Here is a 25,867-nt window from a genome sequence, read left to right as displayed (position 1 = left end):
CCATGTGAAGCCTCCTTTACATAAACCACCCTGTTGACTGCTAGTGAACTGATCCCTTCCCGCCTCACCCTATCCCCAAGAGCCAGATTCCATAATGGTACCTCCCACTCATTGCTTACTCTCAGTATAGAGAGACCTCTGGCTCTGCCAGCTTTGAAAGAATATTTTTGAAGTTGTATATCCAGCAGACTTCAAGGCTTATTTTTCTGTTCCGGCACATGCATAATTTCCATAATGAAAAATTGATAAGAAAGTACTCCTCCTTCAGATCTACTCCCTCAAATCCACAGGTGATATATGTTCTGACGACACATGATCAAACAAAGTACCTCTTTTAAAGAAACTTGTAAATGTCACCATGACTCACTGCCATTTGAAAATCCAGAAATAACATGTAACAGTATATAAGATGTTTCCTTTCGTTCTTTCTCTTTGCCCGTTAAAACAAAAAACAAAAAAAAACAGGAAGAAAAGCTAGCTGGTGAGTGTGTGATGCTTCACTGTGCTCCTAGCAACGAGGCTTCCAGGCCTCAGTTTACCTAAAATAATTGCTTTACTTCCTTTTTTAAATCTCAACTTTACTCCTGATCCTTTACTAAATAGTTTCATAAATACTTTAGTGTGTAGTAAATACTATATACTAAATAAAGTAAATACTGTAAAGTATTTCATATTTATTATAGTATTATAGCACAGTTCACCCTTTTTATTTGCGAGTTCCACATCTGTGGATTCAACCAACCATGGATTGAAAATATTAGGGGAAAAAAAATTCCAGAAAGTTCCAAAAAGCAAAAATTGAATTTGCAGTGCACCGGCAACTGCTTACATAGCATTCACATTGTATTTACAGCTATTTACATAGCATTTACATTGTATTGGGTATTATAAGTAATCTAGAGATGATTTAAAGTATATGGGAGGATGTGTGTACGTTATATGCAAATACTACAGCCATTTTATGTAAGGGACTTGAGCATCTGTGGATTTTGGTATCCTGTGGGTGGTCCTAGAACCGGCCCCCTTCAGATACCAAGGGATGACTGTACTATAGTATGGTAAATATAGTAAATATGCTAAATACTTTCTTAAATACTTTAGTGTATTAGTCTTTAACTAGTTAAGCATTCGGTTCCCTCTACCCCTACTACCTAAAAAAAAAGTTCCACTCCTTACCTGTTATTCTCAAACTTCCCTCTGAGCCTACTATAGCTCCTCTACCAAACTGAATTCTCAATATGTATGAATCAAGTATGTATCAAGTATCCCAATATATATATGAGAGAAGTATCTGCCTGCATGAAAGACTGCCTTATATTCAGACAAGTATGTTGGGGTTTATGACCCATTGCTGTGACTATAGGGCCAGTTATTTACATTTATGACAATATGTGCCTTCCATAAATCTAAATTTTAGCAAAAACCTTTGAATGCCAGTGTGATGGTGGTCTGATTTGTTTCAGTCACGTGACCCATGAAGTGACAGAGGATTTTTCTCCTCGGGATCCAAGCACTGTTGTTGTGAAGCAGGATGGTGGGGGCTGTACTTCAGTCACACCGGCATTGCCGCTGCCTGAACTGGAAAGGGAAGAGGAAAAGGGAGACATTTCAGGTCCTATGGACCCGAATCCCTGTAGTGCGACATACAGCAACTTAGGTAAGTGCAAATGTCACGTAAAGAGTATTTAAAGTTTGTCTTTTTATGTACCAGCCTAATGCTTATTTCCCTGGAAAGATGGTTTTTATTGTTCCATGGAGCAAAAGTTGGAAATTGGAGTTATAAATTTTAACTCACATCAGAAAAAGTCCTGTATTTAATTTGTACTAGGCATATATTAAACACCTGTTACCATGAGTCCTGTGCCATGTGCTAGGATTCTGACATAGTCCCTGCCTTGAGAGACTCACCTGGAGGGAAAGAGATGAACTAGTTAATGATTTCAGTATAATATGATGAGTGCAGTGATAGAGGATTCACACGGAATTTTTTTGTTTTGTTTTTTTTGGCCGTGCCATGCAGCTAGCGGGATCCTAGTTCCCCAACCAGGGATTGAACCTGGGCCCGCAGCAGTGAAAGCGCAGAGTCCCAACCAACGGACTGCCAGGGAATTCCCCACACAGAATATTTTTATATTATACAGGGAAGGGTGTCAAAAGATGCCTTCCAGAGGACTTCCCTGGCAGTCCAGTGGTTAAGACTGCACTGCCACTGCAGCGGGCGTGGGTTCGATCCCTGGTCAGGGAACTAAGATCCCGCATGCTGCATGATGCAGCCACACACACACAAAATTGATTAGTTAAATAAAATAAAAAATTTTTAAAAAAGAAGGAAAGATGCCTTCCTGGAGATGATTTCTGAACTTATTTAGCTGGTTGACAGAGGGAAAGAAGAGTAACAACATGAGCAAAGAACAGGCAACACATGAGCAAAAAGTATGGAGATGCGAAACGGCTTGGTACGTGTGAATAACACAACCGTTTAGTGTTGCTGAGGTGTGCCCTGGAGAGTTAGACAAGATCATGCATTTCAGGCTAAAACCTTAGATTTTTTTTGCTGTTTGTGGTAGTGAACCACTAAAGGGTAAAGGGTTTTAAGCAGAGGAATGACATGATTAGATTTGTGTTTTAGGGACTTCCCTGGCAGTCCAGTGGTTAAGACTTCGCCTTCCAGGACCTCCCTGGTGGCACAGTGGTTAAGAATCCGCCTGCCAATGCAGGGGACACGGGTTCAAGCCCTGGTCCGGGAAGATCCCACATGCCGCAGAACAACTAACCCGGTGCGCCACAACTACTGAGCCTGCGCTCTAGAGCCCACGAGCCACAACTACCAAAACCCACACGCCTAGAGCCTGTGCTCCTCAACAAGAGAAGCCACCTCAATGAGAAGCCCACGCACCGCAACTAAGAGTAGCCCCCACTCACTGCAACTAGAGAAAGCCCACGAGCAGCAACCAAGACCCAATGCAGCCATAAATAAATAAATAAATTTATTTAAAAAAAAAAAAAAAGACTTCACCTTCCAATGCAGGGGGTGTGGGTTCGATCCCGGTCAGGGAGCTAAGATCCCACATGCCTCGCGGTCAAAAAACCAAAACATAAAACAGAAGCAGTATCGTAATAAGTTCGATATGGTCCACGTCAAAAAAAAAGAAAATCTAAAGAAAGATTTGTGTTTTAGAATGTCCACTGCAGGCTGCCATGTGAGGATGAATTAGAGGCAAATTATTTGGTAGCAGGAAATCTGGTAGTTGGATACTATTGCAGAACCACATAAAGGGATGAGAAAGAAAGGCCTCAACTAAGATAGTGGGGAAGGGGAACAGTGAATAGATTTAAGAGAGATTTGACAGGTAAAATACCTCAGTGGTTAATTGGATATGAATGATGTAAAGAATTTATAATATATCCCAGATTTCTGGCTTGGAGCTAGCAGATTTGAGGAGGGAAGATCCCAGTTATTGGAGGTGTTTAGGCAGAGCCTGAGGGATCATCTCTCAGAGATGCTGTGAAGGCGAATCCTGCACTACACAGAGGGTTGAACTAAATTATCTCGAATGTACTTATCAATACAAAGATCATTCAATTTTGAAATCATCTTCACTCTTCTTCCTTGACTGCCCAGTGACTTCTGATCTCTCTCTCCCTTGAGTGTCACCGAGTTTCCCCTCTGAAAAGCAAAGCTTGGGGCTGGACAAGGATTTCTTAGTGCTCGTCTCCCATGAAGTCAAGAGAGAGATGAGTAGCATGAGCTGGACTGCCACATGCGTAGCGCTAGTAAGATTCTTATGGACCACTGACCAATTCTCACATCTGTCTGGAAACCAGTGGCATATAATATCAAAGCATTCTTCTACCTAGTGTCTCACCTCCTTTCTTTGTCTTTTTCCTCTATCAGGTTATTGTAAGGATAAATCATTCTAAGATCAGCTAGTGTGCTTGGAAATAAGGGCATCCTTAAGAGGACCAAAAGGTTAGGTAAAACTATTGGAGAAATGCTCTACTATGTCCTTTTGGGAAACTCAATCGTAACAACCCACATGCAGTTGAAAATACATTCCATAAGGAGAAGACTTCCATTCTAAGTTCCTGAAGCCTTCTGTGATTTGTGGGTAGGGGAGAGTAAACTCTTGCAGTTTACCCAAGCAACCATCTTGGATACCATTTTCCAGTTGGAATAGATTTTATAGTCAAGTGGTTTATTGAACTTTTTCCATGCTTTTACATTTTATGAGACATATTATGAGATGAAAATTTTATTTTTTTATTTTTTATTTACTATATGTCCTCAGATAGCAAATATATCAGGAATTATATTTCAGACATTCTTACTGCACTGAAATTTCTTTCATGACATCCTCAGTAAAATATATAAAAATTTTTACTGATTGTATGTTATCTTATGGCATCTTTTCTTTAAAAATATCCATTTGCCCACATCAGTTAAAGTTAACTATTTTATCGTATTATCGTCTCAGTTAATGTAGATTGTTAGAAAAAAATAGAGCATTGCTTTCATGAATATGCCAAGTGCCTTACATATATTAACTCATTTAATCCTCGCAACAACCTTAGGATTTATTATCCCCATTTTTCAGATGAGGAAAGTACATCAGAGTGCCGTGCCCAGAGTCACAGAACCTGTAAGAACTGAACCAAGATTGGAACCCAGTTGGTCTACATTACTAGACTATAATGATTGCAACCACTAAATTCTTAGAAGATACTGAAGGGCTGCAGCTGTCTCCCCTTTTTTTTTAAGTCATCTACTTTGAGACACAAAATTTAAGACTTTTTTTTAAAAAGATTATGATTTCTTGGACTACAAAAATACCAAATTACAGATGCCCCATCAGAAAAATAGCTTTCTTTCTACCTATTGCTTTACTTTTAAAAGTATGTGATACTCATAAAATGTTGCCTAACTTTCCTTAAGTGCTTAAGTGGTGATAACTTGACTCCATAGGATATGATACATAGTTAGTTGCTTCTTTGGAAAGGTTTTACTATGTGGGTAAAATAATAACTGAGTAATAGATAAGGTTGGCTCCATGAGTTCTACAAGCTGATAGGTGTTTTTTTTGTTTGTTTTAATTTTTTGTTTTGTTGTTGTTATTTTTCCTAATGGAACAAGTATTTCAGGTGACATTTGGAACTTACCTTTTTTAATATTTTCAATAAATCATTTGCATGAAGTTTTAAACTATCCCTTGGAGTAATTTCTTATAATTTAATGCCCTGGTAGCTTAAAAAAAAAAAAATTGTGTGTTTTAAGACCAAAAGGAAACAAAACCTCTTAATATAATAGCTTCAGATCCTTTTAAATATTCTAGAACCATTCCACAAACACATGTTACATATTTCTTTTTCATTTTCTTTCCATATTTCTTCTTCTTTTTTAAAAAAAATGAGTCAGAGGATGGATGGACTGATGGAAGAAACTGAAGGAGGGAAGTTAAGGGTTACCATAATCTTTGCTGTGGAATTTATTTCTGAAAATTGCATTGTGAAGTGGGCTTAGGAAGCGGTGTTATATGGTAGGAAAAAAAAAACGTAGGTTTGGGGGATCAGACAGGTTTAGGTTTATATGACAGCTGTATCACTGCCCACCTACATGATTGTGGGTCAGTTATTTACCATCTCTGAGTTTCAGTTTCCTCATCTGACATGAGGGAATAGTAGCATCTGCTTTGTAGGGCTGATGGCAAAAGAAGTACTTGATACATAGAAGTGCTTAATAATTGTGAAGTTCCTTTATTTCTACGCCAAAATATACTGTTGCTTTCTTTTTTCAATATGTTTGATGTGCTAGCCAGAAAATGTAGCATAATGCAGAAATAATTTTAAATGTTTATTAGAAATGTTGAATAAGCAGAGCAACAAAATCCAAGTCCAAAAAGTTGTAGGCTGCCTGTACAACTGATGACTGAGAGCGTGAAACATGATAGAGGAGACAGGACACCGAGGTGGCCAACAGAGACCAGAGGAGAGATAACAAATAACAGCGAAGTACTGCGACAGACCCAGTCCCCCAAAGTCTGCTAGTTATAGCGAAACGAAGGGACATGGTTTGCATTTGTTTTGTAGTTCCCACATTTCTTAGATAGTTCTGAAAACTAATAAGTCAAAAAAAAAAAAACAAAACTGGATTGGAATAGGCCTTGATTACCGTACATCAGAATCTCCCGTTAGACCTCTGTCTTTGAGACAGCTTCCTTTCTCTGCTATGGTATAACAAGAGCTGTTGTGATTCAACCATTCCCACAAAAAGCTACCGACTGATGCGAACCATCCATTTGTTTTTCACCTTAGAGATCCCTCTCCAGGGTTAATTCAGCTGCCTTTTTTCTTGTCCTTAACTTATAAAGCAAACTTTATTTTGTTTATAACTGAATTAATTGTAGATTTTAGAGCTACAGTATACAGTATGGTAGCCACTAGCCACATCTGGCTATTTAAATTTAAATTCATTAAAATGTAAATAAAAATTCAGTTCTTCAGTCTCACTAGCAACACTTCAAGTGCTCAATAGCCACATGTGTCTAAGAGCTGCTGTATTCAACATGCAGATACAGAACATTTCTGTCATCACAGAAGGTTCTGTTGGACAGCACTGCTTTAAAGAATTGGTTATTTGGGGGATTTGTATTGTCTTCTGTGGGCACAAAAATCATTATTGGTTTTTATGCGCTTGACAACTGCTTAGGAAGGTTGCGCCTGACAGAGTAATGGTTTTCCTCTGGGTGATGGTGATACGTGATCACTGAACAAACTCTGATCTATAACACTTTAAAACACCCGAAACTGAATTTAGCAGGGTATCTGCCACCAAAATGATTTCCTAAAGAAGTGATAGAAAGTTTTTTTAATCAGACCTTCAACATTTCCCCATGTTTCTTATGTCTGTCTCAAAATGTCTAGAAGAAATATCGCTAGATTTTTATGTGGCACACCTGACTACTTTATCAGCCTGCTGAAATCAGGATCTTGTAATGACTTCTACTCTGTTGGAAATTAGTTGGTGACTTTAGCTCTCCTTCACTCACTTTTTAACCGAGTACTCTAGACGTTACTTTTTTTTTTTTTTTTATAATTGTGGCTCACAGGCCCAGTTGCTCCGCAGCATGTGGGATCCTCCCAGACCAGGGCTAGAACCCGCGTCCCCTGCATTAGCAGGCAGACTCTCAACCACTGCGCCACCAGGGAAGCCCTAGATGTTACTTTTTAGAAAGATCTATCTAGTCTCCCCTTACTGGACAGAATTTTGGCTTGTTCCTCTTTCTTTGTGCCTACAACCTAGCACGTTATCTAAAACACACAGAAGGTGCTGAGAACATGTTTGGATGAATGTGCCAAAAATGACTTAGCATTTGACTAGGTAAGTTTCAGGTTAGGGAAACTGAGCTCTCCTGAGGAAAGTTCATACAGGAAAATTCCAAATCCTAGCTTGTGTGTTCCATTTATCATCTGGCTTTTTTTTCTAAAATGAGACTTAATCAGGGGTTTCCTAATTAAGGAATTATGTAAGCCATACCTCAGTTTCCTTTCCACGTGAAACTGTCCACATTTCTCATCTTGCTTACCTAGAGCATCTCCTTAAGGCTGCACCGTTCAAACACTGAAAGAAAACACCTGAAAGTCTTCTATCTCCAGAACTTCCTTTGGCAATGTATTGACCATCAGTGTTAAATTTTAAAGAATAGAAAAACTTAAAGGAATGTCATTACATTGCCAGACTTGATGGTTGTAATTATGGAGTAATGTCATCATAAATGGCAGCTTTAAAAAAAATCATTCTGAAGATTATATTACCATTCATTCATTTACTCAGCAAGTAATTATTGAGGAATAACAATTCTATGGGCCAGACATTATGCCACACAATGCAAAGTTAACTATTTGAACCAAAGATGAAAGAATTGCACATTTTTAGATTATCTGGATGTTTTAAAAAAAGTGAGAGTGATAGCTCTGAACATTTGTTTGTGAATTTGTTGTACTTCCTAAAAATGTAATTATCTCTATTTAAAAAGAAACTATAGACTGTGTTCCTATCTTTTAAGTTAGCTGCATTCACATTTAAAAATAGCTTCCCATGTACTGGAATTTGTTGGCAGAGCGCAATATTCAAATTACATAGATAACTTACCCCCAAATAAATAATCTCTGTTCTTGGAGAGGTTCTCATTAATGAGATCTTTAAAAATTGAGTCTGTCAGCTGCTACACCACTGACATTCCTTAAAGTGGTCCGTGTATCTCTTTATTTGAGGCTAAGCCTGAGCCTGAAGTGGTCTTAAAGCTTCGTTTTATCATTTGGCATGAAGTTGATGTCCCCTGTGGTTTGCCAGTTGGTGCTTACATTTAACTGTGGTGGGACCTAGTACAGTAATAATGCCCAGATAGATTAGGACCCTTCCTCCTAAGTTGCTGATGCCCACTGCCAGGGGATGATACAGTGAGTGCTGGGGGCAGCCAAGGAGAGGCCTACTTATTTGACAAGGCTGGTGCACAGTGTGCTGTGTGGCATCTATATTTATAAACTCCAGTGCATCTTTCCCAGTTTGGTGATGATCATCTCTTCTGTTGTCCTCTCCCTTCCCGTTCTCATCTGTGTTACTTGTCATGAGCCCTGGGAAAAGATTAAGGATGAATATTGAAATTACAATTTAAATAGAAAAATATATTCCATTTATTTTGGCTTTAACACTTTCGCTTGTTGAGTGCCAGCTATCTCCTGGGAACCAGGCTAGGCACTGGGAATACTAGTGCTATCTTCAAGGACTTCTGCTCTTTGGGAAAGACAGCCATGGGGGCTGGACTCTTAGGAGCTCATGTGATAGTTGCTGTGATGCAGGTATTTAAAGGTTCAATAAAAGCCCCTGCCTGGAGGAGTCTAGGAGAGGGTCACTGAGTTTTCAAGCTTGAAAGAAGAGTAGTTGTTTGCCAGATTGACAAGCAAGGGAGAACATTCCAGGTAGAGGGAAGAGTATGTACAAAGGCCTGAAGCTTGATAGAAAAATGAATGTTCAGTTAAAGGTAGCTTAAGTGCAGAGTGAAGGAGGCAGAGTTGGCAAAATGGGACAGAGTGGAAAAGCAAGGCCAGATCATACATGGTATGTATGTATCACAATGAGTGTATCTTTTACCTACAGGAAATGGAGAGCCACTGAAGAATTTTGGATAGAGGGACATGATCAGGATTTTTTAAAGATCATTCTGGAAACTACCTACAGAATGACTGGAGGCAGGGAGACTGACCAGGAGACCATGACATTCCTGTCTTACTGGAATAAAGAGCTAATTGTACTCCTTAACATACTGCTTCTGTCTAAATGGGTTATCCTTAAGTGCCTTTAATCCCTAGCACCCTAAGATTGTAGTGATTGTCAGGTCTTAAGCAAACATTTGCTGTGATTTGTCCTGAGTGTGTCTTCAAATGATAGTGCCTTCCAGTAGATGTCTATAGTGATGTAATTATTATTTTGAGTTTTTTACTATATAATCATCTTTAAAATGTTGATCTTTAGAGATAATATTTTTCTTATTTCCTTTCTATTTATTATACCAATTGTGTAAGTTTTTAGAGCCTATATCAATAATCTTCCTTCCTGAGGAGTTTTAAACACCTTTTTGCTTCTTTGAAATAGTGTCATTAAATTATTCCCTTTTAATCCATCTTTCATCATTTGCTTTTCAGAATGTGATATAAGGCCTTATTTGTCAGTCTGAAGACATTTTTAAGTGAAGAGAAAGTATAAAGATAGAGTTTAGAAACTCAAAAAGAAAGGAAAGTAAGGATTGAGTGTGGTTTAGTCAAATATATTTGTCCAAAAGAACTTTTTAGTCTATAGCAAGGCAAGGTTTAGAACACAATCTATTTTTCTTTCTGTTTAGAGAGCTGGCATGCCACAAAAATGTAGAGTATGTGATGTTATATCAGGCTTGCTGAAAGCTGAGCTTAGTGTCTGGTCCCAGAGGCTTGAGAAGAATGTACAGGATTAAAAGTTTAAAATAAAAACAGCTAAGATACCAAGCTTTTAAAACATTGACCCAGATGATTGGAATTCAGTTAGGAGAACTTGTCCTTCTCAGAAGAAGAAAATTAAAAAACACAGGACGCTTTTAGACTTGGGCGAATGGCTTGACCTACTTGCATGGGCTGTAGAATGTTCATGGTTTCATTTGGAACGCAAACATTTCTTATTCCCATGTGGAAATCTTAGCTCCCAGGAGATCATATCCCACTGTTTAGGGAGAAAAACCACTATCAATTATCTTTACCTCCTTGCTGCCTTGGCTGTCCATTTTCATTTTGGAATGATGACCAACTCTGCTGACACTCTGTCCTTCAGTCTGACAGCTGTTTCCTGCACACTTGCTGCGTGTCTCACACCGTGCCAGAAGTTCTGAGGAAATGTTAAAAAAAAAAAAAGGAAAAAATACATACACACATTATAAAAGGCTAAAAATGCTATCATAGAGTGAAAAGTGGTAAGAGAACACAGAGGAAGAAGGGATGGCTCCCAGTTTGGAGGTGGGGATTAGAGAGGAGGGAGGGCTTCAGTAGAGAAAGGGTTATTTGAGCTGGGCTTAGGACGGAACACCTTTACTAAGGCAGAGATGTAAAAATAAAAACATAGAGCATATTAAAAGAACAGGAATTGAGTGATTCTTGTGGGAGGGTTGATGAGAAATAGTGGTAGATAAGGCTGACAGCCTTGACCAACTTCCTGAGGAGTTTGGACTTTATTCTGAAGGTGGTGGAAGGTGGCATGATCAGCCCTCTTCTACGTCCTCTGATAAGCACTAAAGAGCTGCTGCTGATGATAGACCTTGTCTCACCTGTCAGTTCTGAGGTCATTTAAAAGAAAAGAAAAGCACTTTTGGAATCCTCCATTCCTTCTGTGTCCATGATTGTTTTCGTTTGTTCTGATTTAGAAAAATGGAAGGAAAATGACCATCCTCCATTCCTTCTGTGTCCATGATTGTTTTCGTTTGTTCTGATTTAGAAAAATGGAAGGAAAATGACCATCCCATAAAGATTCTCCTAAGGTCCACATTGGAAGCAGTGAGAATAGGTTCATGTTTCTAGTTTTTTTGTTCATTAATTCCTTTCTTCCTTCCACTTCCCCCTCAGCCAGACTCTTTGCTTTGTCCTGGGTGTACAAATGAGACAGGTCTCTCTTCTCAATGAAAAAACCCATGGGGAATTCAGACAGGGACACAAGTCAAGCACTCTAAGTGCTTAGAGAGAAATGTTCACAGAATGTATCTGTGGTCCCAAGGAAGGAGAGGTCAGTTTCGTGAAGTGGAGTAAGAAACATTCCTCAGAGGCAGAATGTTTAAAGATGAGAGGAGAGGGAAATCATTCCTGGAAGAGGGTCAACATGAGCACAGACACAACATGAAGTAGCCAAGAGTGCTGGAGAAACCACAAGCAGTTTGGTAGCCCCAACTTATGACACAAGGGGAAATGCTATGAGAGAAACAGAACAACAAGGGCAAGGTCATAAAAGCCTTGCTTTCTGTGCTGAAGCAAAGAAAACTCCATCCTCGGAATCAAGTCCAAATTCGCAAGGACAGAATTTTTGAAGTAGAGGAGTGCCACAATCAGCTTTGGTGTTTGAATAAAGTCTCTAATGGCTAGTGTGGTGAGGAAGGCAAAACTGGAGACAGTGGTAACAGGACACTGCCACAGTAGTCAGGACAGGAAGATAAGGTGCTGATGCAGTTCACTACTTCTAACCTTTTCCACTGTCTGGGTCAGCAAATGGAAAATGAAGATTTGTTACAAAGCATATTTCTGTCATCTTGTAAATAAACTGTGCTTCTGACTTCTCACATTAGCTGAGACAAAGTAGGGCTAGGGCAGCACTGGGAGGGAGGCCTCACCATCACAGAAAGAGTTCAGTAAATGCCAAGCCCCTACATCCTTCGTATTGTTAAGAGCACAGAAAAATGGGAAGATGTGACTGAAAACTGAATTTATGGTGGTTTCTAAAAGTGGATTGTTGATTTGCTTTATTTAGATATAATTTATGTACCATAAAATTCACCCTTTTTGAGTGCGCAATTCAATGAGTTTTAGTATATTAACAGAATTTTACAACCACTACCAGTATCTAATTCCAGAACATTTTCATCACCCCAAACAGAAACCCATTAACAATCACTCTCTGTTTCCATTCTCCCTTCCCCCAAGCCATGGCAACCACTAATCTACTGTCTGTCTCTATGAATTTGTGTATTTCTAAACATTTCATGTAAGTGGAATCATATGATATGTGGTTTTTTTATTACTGGCTTCTCTCACTTAGCATAATGTTTCCAAGGTTCATACAGGTTGTAGCACACATCAGTACTTCATTTCTTTTTATGGCTGAATAATATTCCGTTGTGTGGCTATGCTACGTTTTGTTTATCCATTCATCATCAGTTGATGGACGTTTGAGTTGTTGACACTTTTGGGCTCTTATCTTGTACTTCTACTCAAGTGTTGCTGTGAACATTTGAGTACAAGTTTTTGTGTGAACATATGTTTTCATTTCTCTTGGTTATATCCCTAGGATTAGAAATGCTGGGTCATGTGGTAACTCTGTGTTTTATTTTTTAAGTAACTACCAAACTGTTTTCCAAGGTGGTGGCACCATTTTAGATTCCCACTAGCAATGTATGAGGGTTTGAATTTCTCCATATCTTTACTAATACTTGCTCATCGATTTAATTAAAGCCAGCTTTGTGGATGTGAAGTGATGTCTCGTGGTTTTAGTTTGCTTTTACCTAGTGAGAAATGCTGAGCATCTTTACATGTGCTTGTTGGCCATTTGTATATCTTCTTTGGAGGAATGTCTATGCAAATCCTTTACCCACTTTTAATGGGTTATTTATATTTTCATTGTAAGAGTTATTTATAAATTCTAGATACAAGTCTCTTATCAGATATATAATTTACACTTATTCTCTCCCATTCTAAGGGCTGTCTTTTCACTTTCTTGAAGTTAACCTTTGAAGCACAAAAGTTTTTCATTTTTATGAATTCCAATTTATTTATTTTTTTCTTTTGTTGCTTTAGGTGTTATATTTAAGTAATCATTGCCTAACCCAAGGTCGAAAAAATTTATTCCTATGTTTTCTTCCAGGAGTTTTATAGATTTAGCTCTTAACATTTAGATCTTTCATACATTTTGAGTTAGTTTTTGTGTATACTATGACGCAGGGGTTCAACTTCATTCTTTTGCAGGTGGATACCAAGTTGTCCCAGCACCATTTGTTGAAAAGACTTCTCTTTCCCCATTGAATTGTCTTGGCATCCTTGTTGAAAATCAGTTGACCATAAATATGAGTTTATTTCTGGACTCTCAATTCTATTCCATTCATCTGTATTTCTATTCTTATGCCAGTACCCCACAGTCTTGATTACTGTCGTTGTGAAGTAAGTTTTGAAGTCGGGAAATGTGGGTTCTTCGACTGTTCTCTGTTTTAAGATTTGGGCAGGGAGGCCTACTCTTGATCCTTTGTGTTTCCGTATGAATTTTAGGATCATCCTGTCAATTTCTGCAAGAAGGCCAGCTGGGATTTTAATGGGGATTACATTAAATTTTTAGATCAATTTGGGGAATATTTCCGTCTGAATATATTAAGTCTACTCCATGAACATAAGATGTCTTTTCATTTATTTAGATCTTTAATGTCCTTCATCAGTGTTTGGTAGTTTTCCACGTACAAGTCTTACACTTAATTTCCTAATTTTTTTCCTAAATACTTTATTCTTTTTGATGATATTGTAAATGGAATTGTTTTCTTAATTTAAATTTTGGATTATTCATTGCCAGTGTATAGAAATACAATTGATTTTTTTTAAGGGCTATTTATTTATTTACTTATTTAATTTTTGGCTGTGTTGGGTAGCAGGGGCTTCTCTTGCTGCGGAACACGGGCTCTAGGCGTGCAGGCTTCAGCAGCCGTGGTGTGCGGGCTCAGTAGTTGTGGCTCGTGGGCTCTAGAGTGCAGGCTCAGTAGTTGTGGCGCACGGGCCTAGCCGCTCCGCGGCATGTGGGATCCTCCCGGACCAGGGCTCGAACCCATGTCCCCTGCATTGGCAGGCGGACTCCCAACCACTGCGCCACCAGGGAAGCCCACAATTGATTTTTTTTCACATCTTTATTGGAGTATAATTGCTTTACAATGTTGTGTTAGTTTCCACTGTACAACAAAGTGAATCCGCTATATGTATACATATCTCCCCATATCCCCTCCCTCTTGAGCCTCCCTCCCACCCTCCCTATCCCACCCCTCTAGGTCATCACAAAGCATTGAGTTGATCTCCCTGTGCTATGCAGCAGCTTCCCACTAGCCATCCATTTTACATTCGGTAGTGTATATATGTCAGTGTTACTCTCTCACTTGTCCCAGCTTCCCCTTCCCCACCTGTGTCCTCAAGTCCGTTCTCTATGTCTCCGTCTTTATTCCTGCCCTGCCACTAGGTTCATCAGTAGAGTTTTTTTGGATTCCATACATATGCGTTAGCATACGGTATTTGTTTTTCTCTTTCTGACTTACTTCACTCTGTATGACAGACTCTAGGTCCATCCACCTCACTACAAATAACTCAGTTTCACTCCTTTTTATGGCTGAGTAATACTCCATTGTATATATGTGCCACATCTTCTTTATCCATTCATCTGTCGATGGACATTTAGGTTGCTTCCATGTCCTGGCTATTGTAAATAGTGCTGCAATGAACATTGTGGTACATGTCTCTTTTTGAATTATGGTTTTCTCAGGGTAGATGCCCAGTAGTGGGATTGCTGGGTCATATGGTAATTCTGTTTTTAGTTTTTTAAGGAACCTCCATACTGTTCTCCATAGTAGCTGTATCAATTTACATTCCCACCAACAGTTCAGGAGGGTTCCCTTTTCTCCACACCCTCTCCATTTTTTGTTTCTAGATTTTTTGATGGTGGCCATTCTGACCAGTGTGAGGTGGTACCTCATTGTGGTTTTGATTTGCATTTCTCTAATGATTAGTGATATTGAGCATCTTTTCATGTGTTTGCTGGCCATCTGTACATCTTCTTTGGAGAAATGTCTATTTAGGTTATAATTGATTTTTTATATTGCTCTTATATCCTGCAATCTTGCTGAACTGGTATATTAGTTCTAATAGTTTTTTTGTGGATTCCTTAGCCTTTCCTATATACAAGATTATGTCACCTGTGAATAGAGGTAATTTTACCTCTTTTCCAATCTGCATGTTTTTATTTCTTTTCCTTTCATGATTTCCCTGGCTGGGTCCTCCAGTACAATGTAGACTATAAGTGACAAGAATGGAAATCATTGTCTTGTTCCTAATCTTCGTGGGGAAAAAATCTAGTCTTTTGCCATTAAGTATGATTTAGCTCTTGGTTTTTCATAGGTGACCTTTATCAGGATGAGGATGATCCCTTCTTTTCCCAGTTTGTTCAGTGTTTTTATTATGAAAAGTATTGGATTTTCTGAAATGCTTTTTCCACATCTGTTGAGCTGACCGTGTGAGGTTTTTTTGCTCTTTATTTTGTTTACATGGTGTATTACATTGATTGATTTTCAGATGTTAAACCAACCTTGCATTCCTGGGGTAAATCCAAATTTGTTGTGATGTGTAATCCTTTTCATGTGTTGCTGGATTCAGTTTGCTAGTATTTTGTGAGGACTTTTGTGCCTAGTAATAAGGGATATTAGTCTATAGTTTTCTTGTAATGTCTTTCTCTTGTTTTGATATATAGGTAATATTGGCCTGTCATAGGTTTCAGGTTGGTAAGTGTTCCCTCCCCTTCTATTTTTTGGAAGAGTTGGTGAAGGATTGGTTTTAATACTTCTTTAAATGTTTGGTAGAATTCATCAATGAAGCCATATGGTCCTGGACTTTTCTTTGTGAGGATTTTGTAAATTATTAATTCAGTATCTTTACTTGTTACAGGTACCTATACAGTTTTGCCTCTTTTAGCCCTAAATATTTATTCCTTTAGTCATTCAAGAAATATTTATTGAGCATCAATTATATACAGGCCCTGATTTTTGACATAGAGGGTACAGCAATTAGTAAAACAAAAGTCCTGGCCCTCTTAGAGCTTAGCATTCTCATACTCTTTCTCTGTCTCATTCTCATGCTGTCTATATATTCATACTTCTTATTTATATGTAATGTAGCTCTGTTCCTTATAAAAGAATATTGCTACATGCTGTTGGTGGAAAAAGGGCGTCCTTAGGTTTGCTTATATATTGTCATAGTTTGTGTAAACTCTTGGGTGTTCTTGAAGAGAGTTGCATATGTGGGAAATGGAGTATATTGTTGTTATAATCACAGTTTATATGGTGCTTCCCCTTGGCATTGCTACAAGGACATGATTTTTAATAAAACAAGCCACCATCTTTATTCATTATCATCCTCAAGACCATCTGATGCCTTCTGTTCTGTCTAATCATCAGTAGGAGCATAGTTTTCTAGGGCTGCTATAACAAAGTACCACAAAGTGGGTGGCTTAAAACAAGAGAAATTTATTCTCCTGTAGTTCTGGCAGCTTGGAGGCGAATTAAGGTGTTAGCAAGGTCACGTTCCCTCCGAGATTCTAGGTAGAATCCTTCCTTATTTCTTCCTAGCATCTGGTGGTGGCCATCAATCCTTAGCATCCCTGGCTTGCAACTGCATTACTCCAGTCTCTGCCTCTGTCATCACATGGTGTTCTCCCTGTGTGTGTCTTCATATCACATTTCCCCTTCTTATAAGGACACCAGCCATATTGGATTGAGGCCCACCCTAATGACCTCATCTTAACTTGATTACCTCTACAAAGACTCTATTTCCGAATAAGGTCACACTCACAGGTACCAGAGGTTAGGACTTCAGTATATTTTGGGAGAGAGGACATAATTCCACCCATAACAGAGCATTATGCTCTAACTCTGAAATATTGAGTGGAGATTTCATTTTAATAACATTACTGATTTTAATAGCTTTTATTAAACTTTCATGGTATATTTCTCTGTCTTTAAAAAAATAATGCTCCTTCCCCATTATACAATAAGTCCTGAAGGTGTCATTGATCACAAACTTATGCGTTTTATCTTTTTCTAAGCATAAATTCTAGAAAGGAAACAAAGATGACTGGTCCTGTAACTAGAGCTTGTTGTAAGAGAATTTCAAAAGTAGCATCTCTCAAATCACAGTTTATATGCCCCCCAAAATAAAACAGAATCATGTAAGAGTTTGTGAATGATGTTTGAAACAGCAGTTGACTGCTCATATACATGGTTCCCCTTACCACAATCTCAGGGATCTTATACATAGACCAGTTTAAGTGGTGTTGGAATCCATCTCTGTAGTGAAGTGAAATAACATGGTTTATGAAATTGTATTCATATGTATTGGATGGAGAATGACAAGTGCTGTATACAATACAATGTAACTTTGGAACAAAGTTAAAAGAATAGAATAGTATCTTCTGAGCACCAGTCTAGCGGTCTCATTTGCTAATCCCAATTGTTTTTAATGATGCTCCCAAGTAATTTTTTTTTATCCACAAATACTATCATCTCTGTTCTGTCACAGTACAGTTATTTGAGTGTCTGTCACTCGTTAGTACTCTAGAGTGGTGAATACAGCACTCTTGGGGCCAGGAGTGGAGAATATGAATTCCTTCTTGAAAACAAAGCCCATTGCCCTGTTCCTATGGCAAAGAAATACGGAGACATTGTTCACATTTGTTGCTTCCATCAAGTCTTGAACTCTTACCTTTAAATTTAGCTATTTGTTATTTGTTTTCTTTTACCATTTTTGGATTAAAGCATTGACTTCTTATATTCTCATGGCCACCTCCCTTATTTCTGCTTAAGTTTCAATTATGTAACAAGAATGAAAACTCCACTTAATTATTCTTTTTTTCCCCTTTCTTTCTTTATTTTAAAACAATACAGGGCAATCTAGAGCAGCCATGATACCTCCCAAGCATCCACGGCAGCCTAAGGGAGCTTCGGATGATGCCATTGCCTTTGGTGGGAAAACAGACCAAGAAGCACCTAATGCTTCTCAACCTACACCACCCCCACTGCCAAAGAAAATGATCATAAGAGCCAATACAGAGCCAATCTCCAAAGACCTCCAAAAATCCCTGGAAACTACTCTTTGTGTCATGGCTAATCCCACCTATGATATCGACCCGAACTGGGATGCCAGCAGTGCTGGCTCTTCAATCAGTTATGAACTCAAGGGACTGGACATTGAGTCTTATGACTCCTTGGAGAGACCTTTGCACAAGGAGAGGCCTGTGCCCTCAGCAGCAAACAGCATCTCCAGCTTAACCACTCTCAGTATTAAGGATAGATTTTCCAATAGCACAGAGTCCCTGTCCAGCCGGCGTGGTCCCTCTTGTAGACAGGGCCGGGGTATCCAGAAGCCACAGAGACAAGCACTTTATCGAGGACTTGAGAATCGTGAAGAAGTGGTGGGTAAAATCCGAAGCCTTCATACAGATGCCTTGAAGAAACTGGCTATTAAATGCGAAGACCTCTTCATGGCTGGACAGAAAGACCAGCTCCGTTTTGGGGTGGACAGCTGGTCAGACTTCAGGCTAACCAGTGACAAGCCATGTTGTGAGGCAGGTGATGCAGTTTACTACACAGCTTCATATGCAAAAGATCCACTTAATAACTATGCAGTCAAGGTAAGAAAATTTTGTAAATCTGATTTTAACCTTCTCCAACACACTGTTATTGAGATGGGTCTGGTTTTATTTTTTTTTTCTTCATTCCTCCATTCAGCAAAAACTTATTGAGCATCTACCTTACACCAGATATTGTGATAGAAGAGAGGTTAACTTATTATCTAGAGGAGAAAACAGATATGTAAAGAGACAGACTTATAACACAGTATACTGAATGCTAAGATAGAAGTAAACAGAATTCTGTGGGAGCTTAGAAGGACCTTAACCCAGACTCTCGATGCCAGAGAATTCTTCTTGAAGTAGGTAATACTTGAGCTGTGATTGTTTGCAAAGATTTCCTGTACAAATGAGGTCTGTTATGTGCCTTCCATTCTATACTTCTGTCTTTATCTTCTAGCAAATAAGAGACCCTTGTCTATCCCTGCTTTCTAACTCCTCTGCTTCCTGGAGAAACATTTTTATAGAGGAAGGTAACCAATATTTGTTGATGTACCAGGAACTTTTTAGTGTTATATAATTTAATCTTCACATCGACTTCATGGGGTTAAGATCTTTTTATCCATTTGACAGATGAGGAGAATAAAGCTTAGGGTCACACAGCTAGCAATTAGTAGAGCTAGGATTTAAACACAGATCTCTCTGACTCCATAGCCTACACTTTGTCTGTTATGTCACATATTAACTTCTTAAATGTATATCACCCATACCAGACAACCCACTTCTTTAAGAACGCTAAAACTCTTAAAATCAAGAATTCTTGAGCAATTACATTCACTGTAACAGTAAGCCATAGACTTCATCAATGTAATAAATAAAGCATGGACTTTGAAGTCCAAAAGATCTGGGTTCAAATCCTGACTCTGCCACTTAGTAGCTCTGTCACAAGTTGCTATTCTAAGTCTCAGTTTCCTCAGCTTTAGAAAGGAATAAGAATGGTACCCATCTTATGGGGTCGTTTGGCTAAAAGAGAACAAAATGCCCCTGATAGGTATTCACTTCTTTCACTATCCCTTAGCTTCTTCCCTAGATTATTTTAGGAGAACAACAATCTTTTGAGCCTCAGTTTCCTCCTCTTTCAGATGTTTACAACAATGATCCATCTACTTTGTGGGATTGAGGTTAGGATCAAGGAAGATAATGCATGTGAAAGAGTTTCTAAAAACATAAAGCTCTGTGTAAACTTAAGGTAGTGTTCTCCCTTCCCATAGTCCCTTTTTACTGATTCTGTTCACTGGTTCAAAACTAATTAACATATCTAAACGACTTGTACGTGTTAATTTGGCTTAGAAAGACCAGATGGTGTCTTAGTAAATTAATGGATAAGGTAAACGATTGGTCTTGCCTGTCTATCAAGACAGAATATATTTTTGCACCAGACCTTCAGCTGACTGCTCCCTGCATTTGCAGCACCTAAGCCACTTCACTCTCTGGTGACACTCGCAGAGTGACCCTGTGCCGCAGCCCACACTTTTTAAAATAAACTGAGGGGTAAACTGCAGAGAGAGGATCTAGATTCGAGTTAATACGTTACTGTTGAGTCTAAAAAGGCATTTTGAGATTCTGTGTAGCATTCAAGAGCTGTTATACCGGTTGGAGTTATGCGGCCTCATCTATCTTGGGCCTGTATTGCTACAAGATCACCAATGCAAGCAAGATGAGTACCTATTTCAGAAGGGGACATTGAACTATCTGTTGTTCAAAACAACTAAGAAGTAGGGCTTGACTAACTTTATGTATTATTGCTGTGCAATCTTGTCTCTTTCCCAAATCAGTGGTTTGGTATTGATTTCTTTGCTTGTAATGATGCAAAAGCAATCTCCAAAGAACAAGTGGCAAGTGGTTATATACTGAGAGTTGTTGGCAGGTTTGGGAAAGGATGTTTTGCACTAAACGGTGACTATAAATGTCTCTTTGGAGACCCTCTAGGCATTTGTAGAAGGATCCAGTTGATAGTACAACCTTAAAGGAATAAACTACTAGGACACTGTGAACCCTACCTTTGCAGAGATAAGCAAAAAAGACCAGCAGTTGGCTCACACAAACAACTTTTTACTGTTTGTCTTCTTAAAATATCCCTTTCCGTACTAATGGAATTTAGAGTAGCTTAACAGGTATGACTGTCTTTCTCTCTCTCTTTTTTTTTTAATTGAAGTATAGTTGATTTACAATGTTGTGTTAATTTCTACTGTACAACAAGGTGACTCAGTTATACATATATATACATTCTTTTTTTAATATTCTTTTCCATTATGATTTATCCCAGAACATTGGATATAGTTCCCTGGGCTATACAGTAGGACCTTGTTGTCCATCCATTCTATATGTAATAGTTTGCATCTACTAACCCCAAACTCCCAGTCCATCCCTCCCTCCCCCTACCCACATCCCACACCCCACACCCCCTGCCAACTCCACAACCACAAGTCTGTTCTCTATGTCTGTTGAGGAGACTAAAAGTTCTTTTAAAATGTTACAAAAGGAAGTTGGTGCTAGAATTTAACAATTTGAAAACCAAAGGACACTACCCCTTAAATAACAAGTCCACTGCAGTGATAGAGTACTAAGATCTTAACTTTGGGTGTTGTCTTAGCTGTGACGAAATACTAAGACTGGATGGCTTAAACAACGTAAATTTATTTTCTCACAGTTCCGAATGCTGTAAAGTCCAAGATCAAGGTTCCGGCTGATTTAGTCAGGACTCTCTTTCTGCCTTGCGGGTGGCTGCCTTCTTCCTAAGTCCCCACATGGCTGAAGGGGTGGGGGCTGCCTAGTGTCTCTTCTTACAAGGACACTAATCCATATCAAGGTCCCACCCTTGTGATCTCATTTAACCCTAATTACCTCTTTGTAGGCCCTATCTCTAAATATAGTAACATTGGGGGTTAACACATCAACATATGAATTGGGGGGGGTTCACAATTCAGTCCATAGCATTCTGCCCCTGGTCCCCCAAAATTCATGTTCTTAACACATGCAAAATATGTTCAGTCCATCCCAACAGCCCCAAAGGTCTTAACTCATTCTAGCATCAACTCTGAAGTCTAAAGTCCAAAGTCTCATCTAAATATTATCTAAATGAGATATGTGTGAAACTCAAGGCCTGTTAAATCCTGAGACAAATTTCCTTTCCAACTGTAAACCTATGAAACTAGTCAAGTTATGTGCTTCCAAAATACAGTGGCGGACAAGGATAGGATACACAATCCCATTCTAAAAGGGAGAAATCAGAAGGAAGGAAAGGATGATGGGTCCCAAGCAAGTCCAAAACCTTGCAAGGCAAATTCTGTTAGATATTAAGGCTCAAGAATAATCCTCTTTGACTCAGTACTCTGCCCTCCAGGCCCACTGGGATAATAGCATCACCACTGTGGCTCTGCTGGGCACCCTGATCCTTTGGCTCTTTGTAGGGGCCCCGCCCACATGACTCTCTGCCAGGGCAGCCTACCCCTGGGCACTGAGCAGGTTCCTCCCGGCCTTCCCAATCTGTGGGTAGGTTGAGAGTTTTCTAAATCTTCAAGCCCTGGTTCCTTTTTGCTTAACAATTCCTTCTTCAGTTCTTTCTCCCTTTGCACTTCACTATAAGCAGTCAAGAGGAAACAAGTCGTTCCTTTAACCCTTTATTTAGAAGTCTCTCAGCTAAATATCCAATTTCATTGCTCACTAGTTCTACCTTCCGCAAAATACTAGAACACAGTTTAACCAGGTTCTTTGCCATTTTATTAGAAATCTCACCTTTTTTTCTATTTTCTAATAATATGTTCCTCGTTTCCGAGACCTCACCAGAATCACCCTTAATGTCCATATTTCTAGCAACAGTCTGTTCATAAGTATCTAGGCTTTGTCTATTATGAATCTTAAAACTCTTCCAGCTTCTACCCAATTCCAAACCCACTTCTAAACCCACTTCTGCATTTTTGGGTATTGGTTACAGCAGTGCCCCACTTCTCAGTAACAAGGTCTTAGTCTGCTTGGGCCGCCATAGCAAAATACCATAGACTGGATGGCTTTATGAACAACAGAAATTTATTTTCTCCCAGTTCTGGAGACTGGAAAGGAGGATTCTCTTCCTGGCTTATAGACAGCCACCTTCTTGCTGTGTCCTTATGTCAGGGCTTGGGAGGGTGGGGGAGAGAATATGTCACATTGGGGGTTGGGCTTTAACATATGAATCTTGGGAAGACACAGTTCAGTTCATAGCTTTATTCTGTTTTTCATTCAGTGTGATATCTGAATTGTATCGGTCTTCAACGAAAAGTAGTCAGCTGACATGAGTCCAAATTCTGAATCTATCATTGTGTATTCCCAAACAAGTCATGTAATCTCTCTAGATTTTCACTGCCCTTCCTACCTTGTAAGATTGTTATATGTGTATGTGTTTATGTAGTGAAACTGCTTTTGTAAATTATGAAGTATATATAAAATATAATAAAACTGCATTATTGTTGTTAACAATAATGGAAAATTACTTCTCAACATTCTTTTGTCACTCACTATTATTCTTCATTAATATTAGGCACTAGCCTGAGCATATTTTGATAGGCTCTGCACTTAGATATTTTCTTTCTCATTCCTTCAAAGTCATAATCATCTTTCCTTAAAATTATGAGAGAAAGCTACTAATGTTACAATCCCTCAGAATTTTAGCACTGCCAAAAATTGGAAACAAAGTACCTGATATTAAGGAAACAATGTAATAAATTATGGTATATCAGCCCAATGGAATGTTTGCAGCCATTAAAAATGGTCCTCATGAAGACTGTATAAAATCATGGAAAACATTTTTTGTAAAATGTCACATTAAAATAGCAGAATACCAAATACTATGACCATAACTTTAAAAAAACTGACCTACAAAATGGTAATATGCAAATAATTTCTAAATCAGAGTGGTGAGGATTATAGGCAGTTTTTATTTTGTTTAAAAATGATGTCATAATGTCTTTTCATTGAAAAAGCTAAGGAATTGGAGATTTTGGATCATTTGATACTGAGCTTTAAATTTGTGCTTTAGCAGCTTATTAGCTGTGTTACCTTGGCCCAGTTACTTGCCTTTTCTAAGCCTAGTGTCTTTATTTGTAAAATGGAGGAAAAACTTCATTCTTCTTAAAGCCGTTGTGAAAAATCACGAGAGTCAATAGGTACATAGAGATGTATATAGTGCTCAGAGCATCATTTGACACAAAGTAAGCATTCAGTAAATGGTAGCTATTTATTTCACCACTCTCTTCTCATGTACCTAGAAAACACCTCTATTTTCTTTTCTTTTCTTTTTTTTTTTTTAAACCTGATCCCTTTATGTTTTGTTTTGTTTTTAATTTTGTTTATTTATTTATTTATGGCTGTGTTGGGTCTTCGTTTCTGTGCGAGGGCTTTCTCTAGTCGCGGCAAGTGGGGGCCACCCTTCATCGCAATGCGCGGGCCTCTCACTATCGCGGCCTCTCCCGTTGCGGAGCACAGGCTCCAGACGCGCAGGCTCAGCAATTGTGGCTCACGGGCTTAGTTGCTCCGCGGCATGTGGGATCCTCCCAGACCAGGGCTGGAACCCGTGTCCCCTGCATTGGCAGGCAGATTCTCAACCACTGCGCCACCAGGGAAGCCCCACCTCTATTTTCTTAAAGAATCCAGCTGTGTGTGAATTTTCTTCTCTGATCTTCTTATTTATTTATTTATTTATTTACACCAGGTCTTAGTTGTGGCAGGCGGGCTCCTTAGTTGCGGCTAGCAGGCTCCTTAGTTGTGGCTTGCATGTGGGATCTAGCTCCCTGACCAGGGTTAGAACCCAGGCCCCCTGCATTGGGAGTGCAACATCTTATCCACTGCACCACGTGTACATAATGGGCATTCAATAAATATTTCTTGACCTTTCAGCAAACATTTACTGTATAAAACGTCGTGATATCTCTTGTTATATCACATTTAACAGAATACAGAAATACATATGAGTAAGACAAAAGCCCTGCCCTCAAAGAGCATATATTCCCGTGGGAAAGACAAAGGCATAAATAACTTTTAAACAAGACGTTATAATAAAGGTTCACAGTGGTGTGGAGATGTAAAGATAAATAAAGATTAATGAATGAAAGAAGTCATTGTTAACATTTACCTCAGGGCCAATAAAAAAGGGCCTCTAGTGTCCATTTCACACTATTCTTAGGGGTGAATACAGTGCATGGAGAGAATAGTGGAAAATTGAGCTATGGAAAGATTTGGGACCAAATTTAGAGGCTTTGATTGATGAGCTTAAGAGGTTAGGCTTTATTTTGTGTTTTGTGGGAAACCATTAAGGATTTTTAAATAGAAAGATGACATAAGATTAATGATTTTGGAAGTAAACTGCAGTGGAAGAGTCCAGAAGAATCGGAAGCAGGGAAGCCAGTCATTATGCTATTGCAATAGTCCAGGTAAATAATAAAGAGATCCTGAAATAGGACCATGGAAAAGAAGGGACAGGCGGTGAAAGAGCTGAGGCAGGCCGTCGACCATGTCTGGTGCGTGGCTGGATGTAGGATGAGGGCACTGTGCTAAGATTTCACGGAGGAGCAACCCCAGGAGGATGGTGGTGCCATTAACTGAAATATGAGTCAGAAAAGCCAGAAAGATGAGCTCTCTGTGGAGCATGCCCATGAGATAGCCAAGTCAAGAGAAAGCCTGTAACCAGACAAAAAGGTGAGTTCGGTACTCAGAAGGGAGGTCAAGTTTACCTAGTCCTCTCATAAACTTGATTTAGTTCAAACTGTGGGAATGTATGAGATTGTAGTGGTAGAGTCTGCAAATTGGGAAAAGGCCCACCCAGCTAAGTGACCTAAAGCAGGAAAATTCAGAGAGGATGTAGCAAAGAACAAGGGCCCACAGATCAGAGTCCAAGATTGCAGAAGGCTTGAGCAGAATGAGGAGAAGGCAGGAGTTGAATCTCTGGTAAACCTCAAAAAAAATACAATCTTGGTACTAGTGGAAGTGGATATCCAGTACAGTGAGTTAGTGGGAATATGGAAAGGGGAGGCTGAGGAGGCAGTGAGCACAGCGTATTTTTAAGTGTTTTGGTGAAGGAAAGGCCCAATTGATTCCCAGACAATATTTAACGTTCAGCTCCTGTTTCTGTGTTATCCATGTCTCCTTTTATCCCCTCGTCACCATTTGGTGAGCCACGACGCGGTAGATTGGACCGTCTGT

The 25,867-nt window shown here is 39.1% G+C and overlaps 1 protein-coding gene across 13 annotated transcripts in view; it reads left to right on the top strand.

Moving 5' to 3' along the window:
* Positions 1 to 25,867, top strand: part of PEAK1 (pseudopodium enriched atypical kinase 1) — a 303,507-nt gene that overhangs the window by 262,446 nt on the left and 15,194 nt on the right. For all 13 annotated transcript variants that reach the window (XM_036842113.1, XM_036842106.1, XM_036842110.1 and 10 more), the window contains 2 exons: positions 1,464 to 1,657; positions 17,952 to 18,697. In XM_036842113.1, coding sequence (XP_036698008.1) covers positions 1,464 to 1,657; positions 17,952 to 18,697 — 940 coding nt within the window. The remainder of the gene's footprint in view (positions 1 to 1,463; positions 1,658 to 17,951; positions 18,698 to 25,867) is intronic.

The sequence above is a fragment of the Balaenoptera musculus genome, chromosome 2 (genome assembly GCF_009873245.2).
Source record: "Balaenoptera musculus isolate JJ_BM4_2016_0621 chromosome 2, mBalMus1.pri.v3, whole genome shotgun sequence".
NCBI lineage: Eukaryota > Metazoa > Chordata > Mammalia > Artiodactyla > Balaenopteridae > Balaenoptera > Balaenoptera musculus.
The sequence above is the reverse complement of the archived record's forward strand: the minus strand, read 5'-3'. Positions and strand labels throughout refer to the sequence as shown.